This window comes from Tetrahymena thermophila (assembly GCF_000189635.1).
Source record: "Tetrahymena thermophila SB210 genomic scaffold scf_8254824, whole genome shotgun sequence".
NCBI classification, from domain to species: Eukaryota; Ciliophora; class Oligohymenophorea; order Hymenostomatida; family Tetrahymenidae; genus Tetrahymena; species Tetrahymena thermophila.
The window spans coordinates 1-22878 of NW_002476579.1; the positions used below are offsets into that span (position 1 = coordinate 1).

Below are 22878 nucleotides of genomic sequence, written 5' to 3' on the forward strand. Positions count from 1 at the left end.
CTTAAATACTCTTAGCATAATATTTAAATCTAAAAATGTTGCTTAAATCAAAAAAAATATCTATTTTAATTTCAAATTTTAAAATGAAAAATAATTATTTTGAACATTATGAATCTTGTGAATGCCTAAAAAACCAATTTTTTTCTTCTTCTTATTTGCTTAAATCCTTAGATATTTAAATTTTAATTTTTAAAAATATATTTAGAAATAAGAATAAAGCAAAAATTTATTGGAATAAAATATTTTAAATATAGAATTTAGTGAAATAAAGATGAATTAGTAATAAGATAAAGATATATTTAATAAAATAGACAATAAAAACTGTCAAATCACAATATCTACTTACTATTTATTACAAGCAAACTAATTTTTTTTTCAAATAAATATATTTAATAAAAATATAAGTTTAAAGATAATTTTTTTATACTTTTTAAATCATTTTTAAAGTTAAAATGTTAATTAATTGTTAAAATGAAATGATATTTAATGCAAAATTGATAAATAAATAAATAATTTTATTGTAAAAATCTTTTTTGTGGACATTAAAACATATAGAATACAAATTATATTTTTTTTATTTGATTCAGCTTAATTTTTGGTTTCAAATGTTTTTTTATTGCTTACTTACTTATTTCATAATGTCAAGGTGAGTTTTTCAAAATCAAATAATTAGAATTGTTCACACTCATACATTAAAAAATTATAACTTTCAATTAAATTGAAATCAGTTAAAAGCTTTATTAAAAATTAATAAAAGAAAGGTGATTTTATAATTAATACAAATAATAAATAAGAAATTATCAGAAAAAATCTAAATTACATTCATTTTAATTTGATTCTCAGTTTTTTTTTTTGTTGCTATTTTATCTTAATTATCTTTTATTTTTCATTAAAACTTAAATATATTATTAAATAAAAATCCTTATCTTGTGGATTAATGATACAAATACATAAATTTAAAACCTTTAAATTAGGCTTATTGAAATTTTTTTAATATAAAATACAACTAACTCTTTATAATAAGATTAATTACTCACTTCTCAATTTTAAAAAAATAATATTTATATCGCCTAAAAATTTTCTAATATTGCGTTTTGAAAAACTACTTTAGTAAATGAGGATTTAAAGTTTGTGTAAAATTTTTGATAAAATAATTAGAATAGTAAAATTATATCCAAATTAAGATTATTTTATAATTTTTATAAAAATAATAATACAATAATTTGAGTATAAATAATTTCTTTTTAAAAAGGTGTATATATTTTTTTAATAGTTTATAGAAAATAATCTTAATCTATAGCAATTATTTAGATATATTTGGTTTATATAACTATTTTAAATATTTGAAAATGATTTTAAAACATTGTAATTTTGAAATATCAATCATAATTTTTGCAAATATCAAAAACAAACATGCATATAATTTACAATAGATAAATAGATATATTTAACAATCTTTTAATTATTATTTCAAATTAATACTACTGCTAAAATCATAGTGATTAAAAAGGCAGAGATAATTCTAGAACTATTTATGCAGTTCAAGTATTTTGAGAAATATTTTTAAACTTAATCAGTTTTAGGTTAGCATTTTTGAACACAACTAGTATAACTAGATTTGGATTAAACAGAAATTGAACATCCTTTATCTATAGTGCATTAATTCACACTGTTGTAGTCTGCTATGCAGTCTTAGTAATCAGAGTCTTAGTTATTGCAAGCAGAACCTGTATTAGCCAAGCATTAAGTCTATGTTGTAATATCTCCAATATCAGCATTAATTAAGGAGAAGAAGGCCAAAGCAAGCAAAATAGTGATACTTATTCTCATATTTCTTGTTTTTGATAGTGATTTGCTATTTATTTATTCTAATTATTTTTAATTAATTTAATTATTTTAACTTCTGAAAAGAGTTTTTGCCAGTACTTTTATAATCAACTAAGATAAATGTAAATAAATATCTTTAAATTAAGATAGAAAAATGTTTTGTTTGATTAATTCTGATGAGTCTTACTCATAAATAAATATATTAATTTATTTTATGAAAATTTTATTAATTAAAACTAATCGATAAAATAAATGATAGAAATATTTTAAAAATTTTATATTTCAGAGAAATTAGTTAATTTGAAATATTAAATACAACTCTAAGTTTTTCATGCTTATTTAATTGCAATCAGTAAAAAAATATTTCCATTTGCACTGCTTCAAGACAAAATAAAAATATATGAATATTTTGAAAGTAGATTAATAAATTACTTCTAGTACTTATTAAAATATTTCTGATTAATTCAGCTATTTAGTTTTTAATTTTTGTAATTTTATCAGATATTAACAAAACAAAAAATTATAATTACACAAAACTTCATTAAATTTAACTAAATTTAATTTAGAAAGTTATGAAATAAATATTCTTCTATTTGATCTCACTAATTTTATTTTTATTTTAAGATTTGACATCACAAATTAATTATACAAAACAATTTTTTTAAATTATTTTTTATCCAAAATAACGGTATAAAATTTTTTGAGATTAAATTAAAATATTTATATTTTTAAATACATACTCAATCAAATACTTTGTACTTCTTTATCACCAAAGCTTTAACCATTAATTTTATTTAAGCATATAAATAATCCATATTTAAAAAATCTTAAAATAATGTTCTATAATATAACTAGATTCTTTTTAATCAGATATTATCATTATTATTATTATTGATATTTATATATGATTTTAGAAAATTTTATCACTTTAGATGCTAATACATAAATTTATAATTATCTCTTCTTCTATTTTTTATCTCTAAATATTATATTAAGATATTCAAAATTTCCAAGATTCTCCATTTTTTTAATAAAAGTTTAATTCTTTTAACTCTCATTATTATTAAAAATTTAATTATGTAGATGTAATTAATGCCTTGATAAATATAGCAGCATACTCACAAACTAAATTAACTCTACCTTATTCTTATCATCTAAAATTTTTTTGAAAATCCCTTGGACATATTTTTAATCTTTCTAGACTTTTTTTTCAAATTACTACTATTAAAAAAATTAAATTTTATGTTATTTATTTTATTTATGATTTTTTTAAAATAAAAATTATTAATATTAATATTAAATTACTTCAAAAAAATTATTTTATTGAACAACCACTATTTTAAACTTTTATTAATTTATATTATATTAAGTTAAACAAAAATAGTATAAACCAACCAATCTTCTTAGATTACTTAAATAAAAATGCCAAATTAATCAAATATTAATTGCTATGTACTTTTTAATTTATCATGTAAGATAAAAAATTAATTAATACTCATCAGAATTTTGATATTTATTAGAAATCAAAAGAAATGATAAAAATAAATTTGATATAAAAAAAATATAAAATTATGACTTGAAAATAAATAATTAATTATATCTATTAGATAGTTAAACTTACCTATCATTCATTGCAAAAAGTTTTAGTTCTTGCAAAACTCTTTAATTTTTACTCATTATTTTAATTTATTAGAAATCATTTTATTGAAAAAATCTACTCAACTTTTTTTCTTTAGTAATTATTTCCAAATTATTTTAATTATTCAAGCATAAGTATTTATTTAATATTTTGTTTCATTTAATATATTTTTAAATATCTTTTTTGATCTACTTTTTAGTTTTGTTTGAATGTAATTAAAATTTAGAAAAATATTATTATTGAATATCTATTAATATAAAAAATAATTATATTATCGAATTAAATCTATTAAGTCAGCTATTTTAAACAATATTTAAAATATTCCTGAAGTCATTAACTATAATTATATATGTATATATAAATTAAACAAAATTATATAAAATAATAGACTTATATTAAAAAATAAAAAGGATAAATATATCAAAAATGATATTGCTAATACTAAAAAAAAAATGAATTTATTTAAGTTAAAAATCACACTTTTAGAGTAATAGACAATATATATAATGTAGATATTCATAAGTTAAGGATGATAGATCAATTTATTTTAATTTTATAAGCTGAAAATTTGAATTTATCTATTATGGATAACCTATTTTATTGTTCACATAGTTAATAAAATATTTATGGTATAATCATCAATATAGTAATGAATAAACTAATATTAAAACAAAAGTAAAAGTTTAAATTCTTGAGCTTGAAAGACATTTAAGCAATGTATTAATATAATTCTAAACTATTTGGTTTGAAGTTGGACACTTTTATATGCACTAAGCATAAGCTGAATTATTACTTACTTTCTAAGCGCAATTATTTGTTCCAAGACATGCATTATAACTAGAAAAATCAACCAAGCATTATTGATCAGTTTTTTGACAGGGCATAGTATTATTTTCCACACATGTAGTAGCAGAATCAGCTTGTATAGTAGTTAAAATAGCTAAAAGTATAAAAATAATTGTGATTTATTTCATTTTATATTATGCTTAAAATTATCAAAGGTCAATATTTTTAATTTTGCAAAATAATTAATAATTATCAATTAATTAATTATCTAATTTGCTCTTTATAAAGTAGAGATTTCTTAGTAATTGATTAATTTCATATTATTATTTTTTGTGATATCAAATTTAAATTAATTAAGGATAAAACAACAATTAATTAATTTTTATCATCAAAAAATACAAAATCGATGTGTATATGTTTTGATTATTAATCTACTAATTCTTTTATAGATTTCTTATATTTTTTTTATCAATAACTATTAGTCAAAGATTATTTTAATAATACATTCTCAAAATTAGAATTATTTTTCTAACTTATTTTTTGATAGAATGAATTTAAATATTTTGACAGTATATTTAAAATAAATAAAATAATTATTTTATTTATAAGTGAATCCTAAACTAAATTTAATTAAAAGCAGTTTTTTTTGAAAAATATGAAACCAAAAATATCTCAATTCATTAAATAAAAATATATTAATTTTAAATATTAACTAAATAAATTAGTTAAAATTTGTTAATCCATCACTATAAGTTTAGTAATTAGATAAATGAAATATTTTTACTAACCTTATACTTTATTTAATATTAATCAAAAAGTAGATTTACTTCTGAAGAATATTAAATTATAAATATCGTAAATCTTAATTAATCATCAGCATAATTCATAAAAATTTATTAATAAATTTACTATCTTTAATTTAAATTTGATTGAAATGATAGGATAAATTCATTTTTTATTATGTGGAAGATCTGCAGTAATATTAAATTATATTTGCATAATTAAAAAATTCAAATCTTAACTTAAGTTTATAGAAATATATAAAAGTATGTTTTATTTGCATGCTAGCTAATCCTATTACATCTCTAAAATAAATTAATCAAAATTGAAACACATATAATATAAAATATTTAATGAGCTGATTTTAACAAAAACAAAAAAACTAAAAATTTAAGATAATGCTAACTAATAAAATTAGAAAAAATTAAATACATCAGGAAATACATACATACATATAAAATACCTCCAAATATTTAATTATTATTTTCATATTTTATTTGACTAAAGAAATTGATTTCAGAAAAATAAAGCAAAAGCAGCAAGGATCAAAGTAGTCAAGCTTAATAAACTACCATAAATACAAGAAATTTGTCCATCAATGTACTTTTGAACATTAGCATTATCAGATTTACATGATGACTTAAGGCAACTAGCATAATCACTTAAGTTTTATGCCTTTGAAGCGCAGTTTTAACTAATGCAAGCACCGTAGGCAATATAAGCTCTAGGACAAGTGTCATCTTAAGCTCCAGCTCCAGAAGCACAAGGCTTAGGAAGATTTTAAATACAGTTAGCAACATCAGTATTAGCATCAGCTTTAACAGAGGTTAAAGCTAATAAAGCGATCAAACAAATAGCAGTGAATTTTTTTTATTTAAGGAATTGCTTTTTAATTATTATTTAATTAATTATAAATTTCTAAATGAACGAAATTTGCATCTATTTAAAGTTAAAGTTTAGATCCTTAAATAACAATCAATTAAATTGCATTACATTTAAGAGGTCTATATGAAGTAATTAGATAGAATTAAAAAAAATATTAATAAAATTCAAACAAAATATTAAATAATATTAAGCAAAATATAATATCATTTAATACTTATATTAAAAAATATATGTCACGCTTTTAGTATCTACTCAAGTAATAAATTAGCATGATTTTTTGATATTATATAAAGACTTTTATTTAATTCTATCTCAAAAAATAACGAAAATATCTTACTTTTATATTAAAAAGCACAAAACTTTACTTAAAAATACCAAATTAATTTTTCTTCGAATTTAAATAAAAGCTTAACTTTTTGTTAATTTAAGTTTAGGGCTATAAAATAAATAATTAAAACCATCAAATTAATTTAGAATCAATCGTATCATAAATATTTTTATTTTTATTATTCGTAATAAATTTAAAGGATTTTCAATTTCGAAGATATAAACAAAACTAAAAAAATTATAATTTCAAAATTTGTAAACTCACTTTTGGTTTACAATTAATCGAATGAAATAAAAATTGATTGCAATGTAAATACATAATATCTTAAAATAATGACATAAAATATTTTAAATTAAAATGATAAATCAAAAATATAAAGCCAATTATTAAGACTTTACTAAATAATTTTTGTTTAAGTAATAATACTTTGTTAATTTAAGTTCATGTTTGTAAAATAAATAATTAAAACCATTAAATTAATTTAGAATCAATCGTATCATAAATATTTTTTATTTTTATTTTTATTATTCGTAATTAATTTAAAGGATTTTCAATTTCGAAGATATAAACTTAACTAAAAAAATTATAATTTCAAAATTTGTAAACTCACTTTTGGTTTACAATTAATCGAATGAAATAAAAATTGATTGCAATGTAAATACATAATATCTTAAAATAATAACATAAAATATTTTAAATTAAAATGATAAATCAAAAATATAAAGCCAATTATTAAGAATTTACTGAATAATTTTTGTTTAAGTAATAATACTTTGTTAATTTTCAATGAAATAGAAATTTTTGCATATAAAAAATTCATAAATTTAATAGAAATAAGAAAAAACTAAATTAAATTAAAGCTAGATATTAAGTTTGTGGTAGATTTCAATTTCGAATGAACTAAAAGCAATCATTTACTTAATCAATTAATGGTAAAGAAATAAAATTGTTGTAAAAGCCAAAAGAGAAATTAATCAAATAATATCTTAATAAACATTTTTATATAATTATTGTTATCTAAAAAAATAGATTTTACATTAATTTACAATGGGAAGTTGAAGCCTTCGTTTTATGGTACACTTCAAAAAAAAATTATACTCAGCATGGATTCATTTTTATATTGCGCTGCTAATAAAAATTATGAATTCAACAAGCAAAATAAATATTTCATAAGAGAGAATATTATAAATCTACTCTAATATTCATTTAATATTAATTAGATTAAAGGGAAAAAAAAAATTTTTTTTTTAAAGAAAATTTTTACAAAAATCAATTGATTTATTGATTGAAGATATAAATTAATATTCATTTAAGCATCATCAATAAAATTAATTAATCTAAAATAAATAATATTATATTTAAAATTTATATTATTTTCTTTTAATAACTATTAATTTAATAAATTTAATAAGTTTTTAAGAAATGTTAATAAAATAATTTAAAATTATAAATAAACTAAATTATATTAGATTAGGATTAAATTTAGCAGCATAAATCAGTATTAGCTTCAGCTTTAACAGATGTTATTAAAAAAATAGCAGTGAATATCGTACTTTATATTTTAAGGAGTTATTTTTTAATTGATTTTTTTTTCTAAAAGAGCAAAGATTTCTACAATGAGAAAAGCAAAAGTGCTAGCAATTTATTATAATAATTTCGAATAAGAAGATATTTAGTAGATATTTCATATTATTTATTTATTGGTTGTAACGATAAAATTTAATTTAATTTAGACCACTTTTAATAAAATAAAATATGTAATCTAAAATCATCCTTTAATTTCAAACAAATAAATATTGCTCGAATTCATTAATAATCTTAATTAATTATCCTCAATATTTTACTATTATTCTATTCATATTTTAAAAGCCCCTCTACTCAATAAAACTTTTAAGTTTTTTTGGCATCATTTTAGGTTGGACCAATGAGGATGTGCGGAAGATGTTAATTAATTAATGAGGGTTTATAAATGGTATTTAATATTTAAAGAGAATAAATTTTTGACTGATATTAATATAATATTTGATTAGTAATTTAAATTTTTGATTATTTATTTATATGTCTCGTCAAAAATAATCATTTAATTTCTCATTATAAATGTGATAAAAAAAATTCAAATACTTTTAATTTTAATATAAAAAAGATAAATCTGTTTTATATTTTAAAATTAAAAAAATATTTAATATTAAAAAATGAATTTTTTTATATTATGTTCAACTTAAATTATTACCTATAAATACATCAGAATATATAAATTAATTCCCATATTTATTTAAAATTAATAATTTTTAATTAATTTAAGTTTATTCAGAACATAAAGGTTAAAATAGCTAAGAAGACGAAACTGTAGGCAATAATACTTCCACTTAAGCAGTCAGCATATTTGTTAACATAGTTTTAGACATCGGTATTTGAGCTAGGGGCACAACCTTTAACACATTTGCTATAGTCAGAAAGGTTGTTAACGTTTTAGGCACAAGAATTAGTAGTAAGGCAGGTATTAAATTAACTTAAAGCTGTCATACAAGAGGCATCAGCATTAGAACCACAAGGATTGGGTAATCCTTGGATGCAACTTGCCAAATCGGCATTAACAGATACTGCAATCAAAGCAAGAAGAGCGATAGTAATAAATTTCATTTTAGATATTTTAGATGATTATTTTTAAATTTTTTTTATTTTTATTTTATTAATTATTACAATTTTAATTAAAAAAACATTTTGTATTTAAACTAAAAATGTTGTTCAAATTTGAAATATTTCTGTGCTACTTGATCCTATTTATGATGCATGAATTGATTTAATTTTTACTAGTAAAAGTAAGATAAAAATAATTTATACATTTTTTAATTTTAATAAAAATTGAAAAACAGTAAGCTAAAATTTTTAAATAAAATAAAAACATAGCATCTATTTTTTTATATAAAAAGTGAAGAAAATGTTGAATACTTTGCTCAGATAATAATCATATATAAAAATTATTATTTTATGTAAATAATTTTTGTTGATTTTAAATATCTATTTGGAATTAATAAGATCAAAATAATCATTTTTACCTTCATATTTAAAATAAGCATTTTAAGTAATAAATTTAATAAACTTAATACTGATACATTCTAATAAAATTATTAATTTACTCAACTTCTACAAATAAATAGAAAATGAATGTATTTATTTATATTGTTAGACTGCAAATAAAAGAAAAAAAGTACTAAATAAACTCTTATTTAAAAAACAAACGAAACGATTTTATAATTAACTTTTTTAAGTTTTAGTTTATTTAATTTTCTTATATCTAAATAAATTTAATTTTCAGTAATAAGACATGTGTTTAATATTAAAAACTATAAAAATTTATATTTAATTATTAAAATTTCAAAAGGAAAATTTCAAATAAAGCATATCAAAAATATAATTTATAAAAGATTGTATGATAAATTTTAGCTATGATAAATATTTCTATGATTTAAGAAGTTTTTGTTGCTTAGAAATGTGGTGAAGTAATAGGAATTAGTACAACTATAATTTATTACTTGCTTTAATACCTTTCTAAAAGAATTCAGTAATCTAAAAAAATAAAAATTTATAATTTGCTCTAAATTGTGAAATATTAATAGTTAGTTATTATTAATGCTTACTCTAAATTTTATTAAATATTAATAAGATAGTTTATTATTCATAATTATCACAAAAGAGAATAAAATTATATTTTAATTTTTTTATTTATATTAATGTAAGTAAAATAATCGCTATTTATTTTTAGTACTTTTATTCAAAAAGAATGAATAATAATCTAAATTAATTAAAAATTGTATGTAAACAAAAATTTTTAATACAAAATTTACCATAATACTTCTAATATAGTATAATTAAGCTCGAATTTAGAAAGCTCTAATTTCAAAATGTTTAAGATAACAATTTGAAAAATAATTTAAAAAAAAAATACTTATCTTTTTCAAGAGCACTAACGGTATTATACAAAAGATGAAAAAAATGTAAATTTAGAATTGTAAAATATTGTTTAGTTTTTCTTCAGCAAACATGTAAATAATATTCTATTTGAATAAACTAATAATTTTCTTTTGATGTTTATTTTTTTAATTGATTAATAAATAAATTAATTTAATTGAATTTTTTCTAAATCATGTTCTTCGAATTACATTTCATTTATCATTAATATGTTGGCAGATTTAATATAAAATTTGGTTTTGAAAAATGCCAAATATTAATAAATATTGAAATTTATATCCAAATTTTAAATAGAGAATTATTTATAAATCAATTTCAAAATAGCTATAGTTAACTTCTTTATTTAAAAATTATTTTAATTTTTGATTAGAATGCAATTAAAAATAAGAAAATTAATAAAAGAACTGTCTGTCTTCTAAGAATATTTTAAAGTAAATTTTTGCTCTAATTACAAATATTAAATTCTTTTTGATTTTTAATCAAAATTAAATTCGAAAAATGTAAATTTAATGTTTTGAGAGATAAAAATTTAAGATTACTTAATACATTTTTAGTTGGAATCAAATTTTAAAAATTAATTATTAATTCATTTGCTGATTTAATGAAAAAATAAATAAGATATTTAGTTATAGAGTTAAAAATGAAATATTTTTTATTTAAAATATATTATAAAAATATTTTACCTTCAAAAAAAAAAATTTTTATTTTGCGAGATAATCAATAATAAACAATAAAATTGTTGAAATGATTCTTTTTTTACATATAAAAACATGAAATCGTTAAAATAAATTAGATATTTCAATAATATTGACCATTCAAACACTTGTAATCTTTAATTTTAATTTAAGAAATACCATAAAATATTAATTATCGATTTTGAATTTGAATAAATGGGAAAAAAATCTTACAATCGAAATTCATTCTTTTAATTAATTTCTGTCCATAATTAATTAACATTAATGTTTATATTTGTGACGTTATTCAAAGATTCTTAAATTTATACTTTTATTAATTAAAGTGAATTCATGAAGTCATGCTTTAAAACTAATTTAGTTACTAATTTAAATTATAAATGAAAACTAAATTTGAATTTCGAAGAAACAAAAGCCATAAATTTTAATTATCAAATATTCAAATTTTAATTTATTTAATAGATTTAAATAAGAAATTATCACAATTTAACATATTATGAAATTATAAATCTATCCTCTGAGAGCGCTTATAATTATTTTCATTTTTTAATCGATTTTAAATCCTGCTGCTTTGCGCAACAGCTGGGCTTGCAAAATAGCAGCGGGATTCAAGTATATACATATATTATAATATTAATAAGAAAATTAAAATGTTCATATAAATTGACAAAAACTATTTGGACATAAAGACCACTAAGATTTTATATTTAATAATTTAAAAGATAAAAATATATTTTTACTTCAGACGATTTTCTTAATTAATAGAAAAAAAAAGACTATTTTAAAAAAAATATTTATATTTTATCTTCAATTAGAATTTAAAATTAGTTAAACACCTTTATATTAGGAGAATAATTTTTCTGCTTTTTTTTGAGTTTCTGCATCTAAATTATTTAGCTTTAATATAATCTAATAAATATTCTAATTATTTTCTTTTAACTCAAGTATCGAATTCAAAAAATTAAATGATATGTTAGTATTTTTAACGTCTAAAGTGAAATTGGTTAATATTTTTGCTTTCTAAAGGATTTTAGATAATTCTGAAATTCCTTCATCATAAATAGGATTATTACTTAAATTAATTTCTAAATCAGTTATTGATTCAATATTTTTCTCTATATAAGATCCAATCAAATGAACAGAGTCATCTTAAATAGAGTTCAAGCTAAAGTCAAGTACTAATTTTTAAGGTTTCGCTTTAACCTCATTTAATTATTAAAATATTTCTTCTATTGATTCATAGTACTAAAATGTATTTGAGAAATCTAAATCAAATTCTGTATTATTAGCTTGTTAAAGTTTTTAAAGTTTGAAATATGATTAAATTACCCTTTCGAATTAACCTTTAATTGTAAAACTATTTAGATTTTATTGCTTTCCAAATTTAGACCCTATTAACTTAGCTTCTTTCATCTTAATAAGAAGTTCATCAACATCTATTAATATAATGCGCAACTATTGCTTATTTTACAAATTATTTAGGATCTCAGTAAAAGAATTTTCATTAATGTTAGGTAAAATTAAAGATATTTCTTAAATTTCGTTTATACTTTGTAATAAATTGAATAACTTTGGTAAACATTCAAATTCAACTAAATCATTATCTTTTAAATTCAAGTAAAAATTCTTAATATGTGTTTAGGAAGCGAAGCTACTTAAAAGAGCATTACAGCCTTCATTGCTAATTTTATTATTTTACAAGTTTATTTTTATTTCTTACAAATCATTTAGATTTTAAATAGCTTTTGACAAAATATGAATTTCATTATTGGTTATATTATTTTAATTAAATTCGATATTAATTTTTTTCAATGAAGATTAATATTTTTTGATATAATTATTCAAAAATAGTAGCAAAGATTCATCTAATCCTGAATGTGTATAAACCAAATCAAGGATCTGTTTGTCATTATTTGTGAATTATTTCAAATATTCTTAGAATGTTTATTAATATTATTGAGGTATTTTGAAAAACTTTTCTTTTTCACTGAGAGCTTGAATCAATGCGATTCTTTTATAAGTTTATCCGCCTAAAATTAAATCATTATCTATCAGGTTAATACCTTGCAAGTTTTATGATTGATAAGCTAAATCGACAACCTTTTAGAAGCTTTTTTCACTCTTAAAACAACTATTGCACTCTAAGAAGAGTATTTATAAATTCTTCATTTCCTTTATTATCTTTTGGATTGATTGTTCTGTTGTGTTTTATTTTTCTACTTCATCTATTTGTTTGACAATTATAATAGATAAGTTTGTAATTGATAAACTTTTTGAAAGATTAGACATTATGCAGCTAATTTTGCTGCTTTATAACTACTAAGATTAAAGAGATAGTTTTTATATATAAGAATTTTCAGAAATTTTTGAGAAAATTTGATCTACTTGCTCGTTTTTAATTTCATCTTTAAAATTCAATACTAATTATTTTGTTTTAAAATTTTTAATTTCATCAATAAAATCTTATATCATTAACTCACTCAATTCATCTAAGCCAATTATCTATATATCATCATTATTTTCTCTCATTTCAAATAAAATTTATTCATAATATTTTTATACAAAATATATTTTTTTAAAATCAGTTATTTAATGGATTAAATTAAAGGTTTTAAGATTTTTTCCTTCATCTTTAAAACTTCTTGCTGTATAATAGAAATTTCTTAACTCTAATTCTGTAATATTTTTAGTATTAAAATCAACAGTCAGATTTTTTAATTAGTTAGAGCTTTTAAATTCATTAAAAATTGGATTAAATGCAGCTAGATTGCATGTTTCGTATGATATATGCAATTCTAAAAGATTTTTAGATTTAGCTATGCTTTCCGCCACTAAATCTACAATTTCCTATTGTTAACTTATTTATTGGTATTCTTTTTCATCATATAATATACTTTAATGTAAACTCAAATGAGATTATTTAATATTTTCTTCTGAGTATAGTACAGAAAGAAGAAGTTTAATAGAATTTTATGAAATAGTACTAAATTCAGCTGATAAATCAACTTCATTTAAGTGCTTGTTATTTTTAATTAGTTCAACAATATTTTAAGCAGTTAAATCAGAAATATGGTATCCTTCAAAAATAAACTATTTAAATTTGAATTCATTTTGATTTTAAGGTTAGATAGTATTGATAATCATATCATTTTACAAATTTGATATAAATTCTTATCTGTTTATATCTATGAAAAAGTTTTTGCTTTATTTATCGTCAAATATTCTAATACTTTTTTATAAGAACTACTTTTAAACCTTTATCAATAAAGAGGTCTACAAAGACTCCTCAATTTATTTTTAATCTTGGCATATTTTGAAATTAAATTTACTCTTTTCTGTTAAAATTTCACTTTGTTGAGTTTTTATTTCCATTTTATGTATCTAAATTTTAGAATTTTAGACTCTTTATGGAAGTTCAGCCTAACAGTATTCTTGGTTTAATGGGAAATCTCTTTGGAATTCATTAATATCGCTAAAATTACTAACCAATGCATCTATACCAAAAGGTAAGTTTTTAGATACCAAGTATTTAGAAATTTGATATAAATTCTTAAAATGTGGTTAAACTATTTTAATATTGAATGATTCTAATTTTTGACTTTTATTTTTCTTAAAGAAAATTAAATTTAAGAACTCGTTTTGATCAATATTAAAAGGGTTTAAGTCAAATTCTAAATCAGCAAAAACTAAATTATTATTTTCTTAAATCAATTATATAATCTATTAAAAATGTTCCATCTTGATAGGATTATAGCTGAACTTTAAGTTTAAACTTGTGATATTCGGTTATTTATTTATGAAATTCTTCATTATTTTTGCGAGTGAAGAGCCATCAATTTAATTCTCTTCTAAATTAATATCAACATAAATCCTTTAGCTTCTCACTTTAAATAGCTTTTCAAAAATATAATAGAATTCTTCATCTTTTAAATCATAATTTTTTAGATAGATGTAATTGCCAAGCTATTATGTGTTATCAACATTTTAAATATACAAAGCAGCATTAAAATAAGATGAAAAATTACTATTAATTGAAAATTAAGCTATCTTTTATTTAACTAGTTCATATTCTTTTATTAAATCATCGATAATTAGATATGCCTCCTTAGTATTATTTTAATACTTAGCAAAATATTCATTATCTAATGTCGTATTCACCAGATTTAGTTTCACTTCATATGCTTTACGATATTTTTGCAAATACTAAAACAGAGTTAACAAACCTTCTTTAGATACATCATTATTCTATAAATCTATCATAAAGTATTGCAAAGAATAAGGCTAAATTTTACTTAGTAAAGATATAATTTTATCAGCATTTATAAAGCTATTTGAAAAGTCAATTGTTAAATTCCTAACCTAAATATCTAGCTCAATATCTTAAAATAAAAAGCCCTATTTTTCTAAATTCACTTTACAATATAAAGATTCGTCTACTCTGATACATTCAAAAGGATTTTAGCTTTGTTTCCAAAAGAATAAAATCACCAAAACTATAAAAAGACTTGTGACAGAGCAAATAATTTAATTTTTCCATCTATCTTTGCATGATTTTACTTCAAAGGATTAGTTATTTTAGTAATGCTCTGGGATAGATCCAAGAATTTCGATTTCTAAAGCTTCAATTTACTTATGAAATTCTTCCTGTGTTTTTCTTTATGGGATGAATGATTGAACGCTGATTTATTCAACACTTTAAGAAATGCTCTTGCAAATTTGCTTTATACATGTTAATCTATTCATCTGCTTCACAACAAATTCATGAATTCCTTTTTTAAATTAGCGGCACTGAATAAACTCCTAACAAATCTATAATACACATGTCTTTAATCTCATCTACTCGAAGCTGAGTTCATTTGCATAAGTAGCATTTGAGTTGTTAATAAATTTAAGCATGAGCTAACCTAACTCTTAAAAATCTTAAAAACATGCTTCCATTTCAGAAATATTTTGTTTTGCACATAATGGAATGCCTATCAAAATGGGTTTTTAACTTTGGCTATCAATTTCAAAATTTCTCTCATTTAAGTCGAGTTGAGATATTCCTTGTTAATGAAGATATGTAACAATTTTAATTAGCCTCTTTAAAATTTTTAAGATATGATCTATTGGTATGGATCCTTTATAAATTTCGCTAAAAGGCTATCTTTAACTGTTAGATTCTAAATGCTAAACTACTAAAGGTAGATTATCATCTTATACAACGTCATACTTCAAGAATTTTAATAAATACTTTGAAGATATTGCTTATAACTTGATGGATCGGTTAGAAAGCATTTCATTATAGTTTTAAAGCTATTCAAGATATCTTACATAAAGTAATATCTTTTTTGTGGTTTCTTCTTCATCTTTTTTTAATTCTACTTCAAATAATTACCTATTCACATCCTAAAAAACTAATTTTGAATTATGAGCCAGATCTTGGTGCTCAAGGTAATCTTTCATTTCATCTGATCTTTTGCTAAATAAATCTTCATTTTGGCTTGACTATGACTAGCTATCACCTAGTTCTATATACTTAAGCTTTTACATTTTTATGATTAAAAAAATTAGATATTATCACTTATTATTTTAAATTAATTCAATTTTTTGTTAGTATAAAGTATTTTTTACCCCGATTTATTGATGAATAACTAGTAAGTGAATAGATAGATAATTATCTTTTTAAGTACGTATAACATTTACTTCATCATTATTTACTAGAATTATCTAAATTAATTATTTATTAATTGTATTTTATTGGCAACATTCATCAAATTTCAAAGTATTTAAAAGATATTCATCATTATAATCATATTACAACACAATCTCTTTGATTTTTAATAATTAAAGAAAACAAACAAAATTTTATTTCTTATAAATCAGATCATTTTTTTAATATGTAAAACATTAATAAAATAGTGGTGAGAAATCAACTTTAAAAATATTTTGGAAAATTTTATGTTTTTTATTAAAAATATGAAAATTAAATTATTTTTAAAAGAATAAAAATCTATCTCAATTATTTTAATTTATTAAAAATTATATAAAAAATAAATGAGTATAAATATTTGAAATAGATCTATTTTTAAATATTCAATTTTTCAAATTGATTTAAATAATTTTATATTTGATTATCATTTAATTAGAATAATTTTATCTTCTTCTGATTAGAGTTCTTCTATTTAATTTTATAAAGGTTAACCTAGCGTTTCTTTTAAAGGAATAGTTGAAGCAACTCCAACCAGACCTAGAACTCCTAATGAGATCATAGGACTTACACCAATAGCAGTTGAAACATTACCAATATAAGGAGCAGCAGTGCTTCCAATAGTACCTGATGCAGAAATAATTCCTAAAGCCAAGCTTTTTACTACAGTTGGGAATAACTCCGTCATATACATATAAACAACTGTCCATACAAAGCAAATAGAAAATCTGATTATCTATTAATTAAATAAGTTTAATTCAATATTTTCATTATTAATAAAATTTAAATTAAAAAATATTGTTATTCAAATTTATTAAATTGTAAAAAATATTTAAAATTTTTTGTAGATCAATTAAATTTTTTAGTGTATTGTTCTTAAGGATATTATATTTGTAAATAATTTTAATTTAAATTAATCTAAGTGAAGAAAATAATTAAATTTTTTAGTTTATTGTTCTTAAGGATATTATATTTGTAAATAATTTTAATTTAAATTAATCAAAGTGAAGAAAATAATTAAACTAATTTAATTTCTTTTTAATAAACTTTTTAAAATAATTTGGCTTTTGCTATTAAAGCATGGTAAATAATAAAATTAAATTTATACTGCTGCAAATACAATTTAGATGATAACCATAGTACACATGTCACAATCACTAGGTGTCTTTAAAAATTGATAGCAAAGAGAAAGAACACAACAAATAATGAGCCCAATTAAAGTTGTCCACTTTCTTTTGATCTTAGGAATAAAATGGTCTTATTTGAAAGAATAAAGTTAAAAATAGATATTAATATTAAAAAAATAAATTTACCTGTAGTTAGATATGCCAAAGTTTCAGCAGAAGAAATAATTATTGTATTTTTATAAAGGTCTAACCCTATTTTACTCATGGCAAAAGTTACTCCATAATACACAGCTTAAATAGAAAAGAAAATTAAGCATGAAAAGATTGTCTTTAAACGCAACGATGAGTACTTAAATAGATGGATAACAGAAAAAGAATTTTCAGATTTTTCTTTTATTACACTCATCAGAGTGTTCACTTTTAATGACTCCTTTTTATTAACTACTGCAATTTTATTTAAAATTTCAAAAGCATCAAAAGTATTTCTTTCATATACAAACCTATTTGATTTATTTATTAAAATATTTATAATTGTTCCTTTCAAAGATTATTTGAATTTATCTAATTATAAAAAATTACTTTGGAGATTCATAAACTAAAAAGATACCAAAATTAATAAGTAGCATGGGAATAGCTAAAAAATAGAGTGTTAGATGTCTCCAGTTTGGAACAGCATAAGCTATACCTACCATTACACATTCGCCAATACCATAAAACACTTAAACACCAATAGTAGTGTATTCTCTTATTTTACCAACTTTTTTGTTTAAAAAATAATTAGCTTTCAATGCTACTAATTGAAAAAATAAGATTTCAAATATCAATGTAATTTAATTTTAAATGCTTGATTTACTAGGAATAAATTTAATTTATTTATTTAGTCTGCTAAAAATTTTTTCTTTAAAAAATTAAAGTTTTTTATTCAACTTTTAATCTTATGTAAGCAAGTCTAGTTTTTTTATTAATTTAGAAATATTGCCAAAAGTAGGAATCAATTTTTCTTAATTAATTTTTAACTCAAATCTATAAAAAATCTATATAAATTTTGTATATATAACTCCACTTCATTTTAATCTAACAAACTCTATAAATATTTAAGTTTAAAAATGGAACCAAAAAATAGATTAACTAAATTTTAATTTAGGTTAATTACTTGAATGCTCACTCAACAATGAAAGCTAAACTGTAATTGCAGGGTTAACACCAAAACCAGCTATAAAAAAACCAATAGTTGCAGAGTAATAATCCCAACTCAACGCTAGTAAAAGAGCACCAAGAGATGCTAAGAGCCATGAAATTCCTAGTGCTATTCTTCTACCTTTGTTATCTGCTATCCATGAAAATAAAAAGAAACCTATTAAAGAACCTAAATATGGGACACTTTATATGATACTAATTTTTGTGTTATCACAAACTAAATTAAAAGTTCCTATCATAGATGTATCTTTATTTGTCATGTATTACAAAGGATCTTCCTGTTTGCATACCTTTTCCTAGCAATCTTCATTTGATAAGTCACCACAAAAATCACTGTCAAATTCAGCTGGAAATAGAATAAATTAGCTGCCTAAGAGTATCCATGCAGCAAAAAACCATTACATGCTAAAATATAAAAAGGCCCTAATTTAATACCAATTTTCAGCACCTACTTATTTCAAGGCTTCATCAAACGATATCTTCTAAAGGAAAGAGGCATCTGATTTGCGTTTATGTATATTACTACTAGTCCCTTACTAGTTGCTATGATCATCTTCTGAATTTATTTATGAAACAGTATCGGAGCCATTTATTAGTGCTTCCTATATCTAATTATTATTAATCATATTTATCTATATATTTTGTTAAAGAATGTATGTTGATTATATTTTAATATTTACTTTAAATAATATAATTACTTCTTCTACTCCAAGTATTTTTCTTCAATAACTATTACTAATAACTTAGTTATATCTTGATTACTTAATGAATATTAATGGATCAGAGACTTTAAAAGTATTTGGACTTAAAACAATATTACTGACTGATATTATTTATTTACACTTAAATTAATTGAAATATTTAAATTTATTTTTGTACTTTAATTGTTTGTTTTTTAATCTATTACAATAATGCAACAAATTCAATACATAATAGGTTATATTTTTTATTAATGAAAACTCCTTGCATCTTGCATGAAATAAAATCATACTTTTATTAAAATTGTTAAAATTAGCAAATGTTTTAAAATATTAATCTGATATTTGCTGATTAAATTTGATTTTTGAAAATAGCTTTTTTTTAATATTTTGTTGATTAAAATTGAAATATGATTTAAAATTTAAAAAAGAATATTGAAAAATTAAATAAAAATAAATTTAATCAATTACTATTTAACATTTTTAATATTTCATTTTTGTTTTCATTTTGATAAAGTAAATAATATTTTTTATAGAAAAATAAAAAATAAACTTTTAATTTATTTTATTTAAAATTAATTTGTGATAGTTATTACATTTTATAATATTATAAATAAGGTTATTTGATAGAAAATTAAATATTTTATTTAACTGATTCTTTTAAAAAAACCAAATAAAATATTAACTAATGGTAATAATTAAATCAAACGAAGTTTTACTAAACTGGATATACATTTGTATCTTTTGACTAAAATATCATAGTGCTTCTAAATAAATTGCAACCATTAATCGCTTTTACAAGTTTTACAAGAATGAATGAATAAATAAATAAAAAAATAAATAATTGATTAATTTTCTCATTCATTACCTTTTTTAATAGGATTTTGAATTGAAAATTTTAGTAAATTTATAAATATATCTTTATGATCAATTGCTAAAACTTTAAGGAAATAAGTATAATAAATTTTTTAAAATGTTTAAGCTTCCTTCTTTAAATAACTTGAAAACTGAAAGCTACGAAGAAAAACCTCCAAAGATCTATTCAAATAAATAGAGTTTATTGGATATTAAATCGTTTTTGCAAGAAAAAAATACTTTAACTCCAAGGCAATCATCAAACTCAATATAAAATGTAATTTACTGATTGAAATTTTGTAATTAAACACAATAAATAAACATTAAAATTGTTTTAATAATGAGTAGATTATATCCGATCAATTAAGTAAAGCTAACAATTCTAGCAAAATAACCTAACAACCTAAAGAATTCCTTCCTTTTACCAAAGAAAGAGATGCTTTAGGCAGATTATTACCCAAATCACTTCCAGGATCTTCAATAAATTCAGAGTTAGAACTCAATTTTTAAGGTAGTTTAACAAGTAGATAACCACATAAACACATATTAGGAAGTCATAAATCATTTTAGCAATTTGTAAATCATTTAATTGAATTTTAGAGGAAAATTTAGTATATTTACAACTACTTCTAGATCATAATTCATTTATTTATTTATTAATATTAATCTATTTGATAGGTATATTTATAATTTCAATTAATTAAAGTAACATTCGAATGATATTCTGCAGTAGGTCAAACTAGCTGTAGAATAAGACATCATTAAAAGAAATAAAAAGAAAGTCAATTTGGTTGGCTATAAGCTTGGGGATAGCCTAATGTAAGACATTACTAGCTAGAATATGAATAATTAGAATAAGCCAAATTATTAATTTGATAAAGATAGTCATTTTAATATCTAAGTTAAAAAAAGAATGACACCAGCAAGTAGGAGCAATATTTCTCTTTCATCAATGAATGAATTAAAAATGTAATCAAATTAAGTTTTTAATATAAATTGCATAATAAATTTTTCAAGCCAAATAGATAACAATATTATTAATCCATATTTTAAATTTATAAACAGAGGAAGCGGATAAATAGAACGATAGGTTTTAACTCCTAAAGGATATCTCTCTAGTAGAGCAGCTAACGAGAAATCAATTTTGTTATCTACTCCTAATTATGATTAATCACACCATCATCAAAATTAAAGTCCTCATAAATCTTTAATAAACACAGTAATTAGCAATGATTCAATTATAAAAGTAGAATTTTATTAAATTAATTAATATAGAAAAGAAAAGCCTCTTAGCCAGGAATTGGTCACTACAATATCTGGAACAAAGAAAAGTTTACTTTAAAAAAAACTCCAAATATAATTCTATAAGATAGAAATGATGCAGCAGAACAAGAAAAACTTAAAGAAAAATAACATCAAGAAAAAATAGAAAAGAAAAAAATATATTAATATTTTTAATAGCAAAAGTAAAAGGAAATAGAGAAATTTATTGAGTCATTTAATCCATAGCAAGAAGTTAAAATTATTTTCCCTAAAATCAGTATTTACTTTTTTATTTATTAAACGAAAAAATAAAATATCATTAATTATTTATAATAGAAGAAAACAATAAATATCAACAAGAGGAATTTAAATAATGGTAAAGCATCTAAAAATTATAGATGAAAGAGCTAAATGAAGAAGCTAATTTCCCCATTTAGTTTACAGAAAAGCTTAATGATTTGAAAATAAAAGCTAAAAGAATAAGAGAAGCCATCATTTTATGGAATGATCAAAATCCATATAAAATAAACAAATAAAAAGAAAATGAGGATTAATAAGTTTATAGAAGTTCATAAATAATTGAAACATAAGGATCTTCTGAGATGTGATATTTTTCTTTAATAGCCTTCTTAAATTTATAATAAGCTGATTTTCTTTAATGAATTTGTTAAATTTATTAATGAAAGATTCATAAAAAAACTTAAATTGAAGTAGCAAATAGTTATTATTTTAATATACAAAATAAGCATTTAAATTAGCTAACCTTACTTTAAAATTAATATAGCTTGATTAAGATACATGTTCAATTATTTTATATGCTAATTAAAGCATATAATTATTTGATATTTATTATCTCTATTAGTTTAAAAATATAATCTAAATTAAATTTTAAAAATTGAAATAATTTATATATTTTGTAATTTAAAATTAATTTATCAGTAATATAGTTGTTAACTAAATGTGAGATAAATTATTATATAAGCTCTGTATCTTTTAGTATATAAAACTTGTTTTTAAATAGTCAATATCAAATTTTAAAGAAAACAAAATAGAGATGATATATTCATAGATATTTTAATTGATCAATAATTTTATTAAGCCATTTAATTTATTATGAATATGAATGCTTTTATTTCTTTTTTC

At 20.0% G+C, this 22878-nt stretch overlaps 8 protein-coding genes across 8 annotated transcripts in view; 1 reads left to right on the forward strand and 7 right to left on the reverse strand. All coding sequences in view use genetic code 6, as the record gives it.

Moving 5' to 3' along the window:
• Nucleotides 1-1470: 1470 nt before the first annotated feature.
• TTHERM_01012060 (transmembrane protein, putative) lies at nt 1471-1830 on the reverse strand (the record flags this gene model as incomplete). Its single annotated transcript, XM_971471.1, has 1 exon — nt 1471-1830. One exon carries the CDS (start codon nt 1828-1830, stop codon nt 1471-1473), a length of 360 nt encoding a protein of 119 aa, XP_976564.1.
• A 2274-nt stretch (nt 1831-4104) lies between these two features.
• On the reverse strand, nt 4105-4440 carry TTHERM_001012064 (hypothetical protein; the record flags this gene model as incomplete). The annotated part of the gene is made up of 1 exon (XM_012795256.1): nt 4105-4440. The coding sequence occupies one exon, from the start codon at nt 4438-4440 to the stop codon at nt 4105-4107; it is 336 nt and encodes a 111-aa protein (XP_012650710.1).
• A 1108-nt stretch (nt 4441-5548) lies between these two features.
• TTHERM_01012070 (transmembrane protein, putative) lies at nt 5549-5971 on the reverse strand (the record flags this gene model as incomplete). Its single annotated transcript, XM_971472.1, has 1 exon — nt 5549-5971. One exon carries the CDS (start codon nt 5969-5971, stop codon nt 5549-5551), a length of 423 nt encoding a protein of 140 aa, XP_976565.1.
• Nucleotides 5972-8552: 2581 nt separating this feature from the next.
• Nucleotides 8553-8885, reverse strand: TTHERM_01012080 (transmembrane protein, putative; the record flags this gene model as incomplete). Its single annotated transcript, XM_971473.1, has 1 exon — nt 8553-8885. One exon carries the CDS (start codon nt 8883-8885, stop codon nt 8553-8555), a length of 333 nt encoding a protein of 110 aa, XP_976566.1.
• A 2828-nt stretch (nt 8886-11713) lies between these two features.
• On the reverse strand, nt 11714-16438 carry TTHERM_01012090 (transmembrane protein, putative; the record flags this gene model as incomplete). Its single annotated transcript, XM_971474.1, has 1 exon — nt 11714-16438. The coding sequence occupies one exon, from the start codon at nt 16436-16438 to the stop codon at nt 11714-11716; it is 4725 nt and encodes a 1574-aa protein (XP_976567.1).
• A 584-nt stretch (nt 16439-17022) lies between these two features.
• TTHERM_01012100 (MFS transporter) lies at nt 17023-19545 on the reverse strand (the record flags this gene model as incomplete). Its single annotated transcript, XM_971475.3, has 5 exons — nt 17023-17331; nt 17704-17852; nt 17909-18222; nt 18302-18479; nt 18876-19545. The coding sequence occupies 5 exons, from the start codon at nt 19543-19545 to the stop codon at nt 17023-17025; spliced, it is 1620 nt and encodes a 539-aa protein (XP_976568.3).
• Nucleotides 19546-20530: 985 nt separating this feature from the next.
• TTHERM_01012110 (hypothetical protein) lies at nt 20531-22343 on the forward strand (the record flags this gene model as incomplete). Its single annotated transcript, XM_971476.2, has 6 exons — nt 20531-20749; nt 20821-21048; nt 21179-21441; nt 21538-21691; nt 21748-22012; nt 22072-22343. The coding sequence occupies exons 1-6, from the start codon at nt 20591-20593 to the stop codon at nt 22341-22343; spliced, it is 1341 nt and encodes a 446-aa protein (XP_976569.2). The 5' UTR covers nt 20531-20590.
• A 455-nt stretch (nt 22344-22798) lies between these two features.
• TTHERM_001012120 (hypothetical protein) overlaps nt 22799-22878 on the reverse strand; it is a gene marked incomplete at both ends in the record, with an annotated part of 426 nt that continues 346 nt past the window's right edge. The window contains one exon of the mRNA XM_012795257.1: nt 22799-22878. This exon is cut by the window's right edge and continues 121 nt beyond it. Coding sequence (XP_012650711.1) covers nt 22799-22878 — 80 coding nt within the window.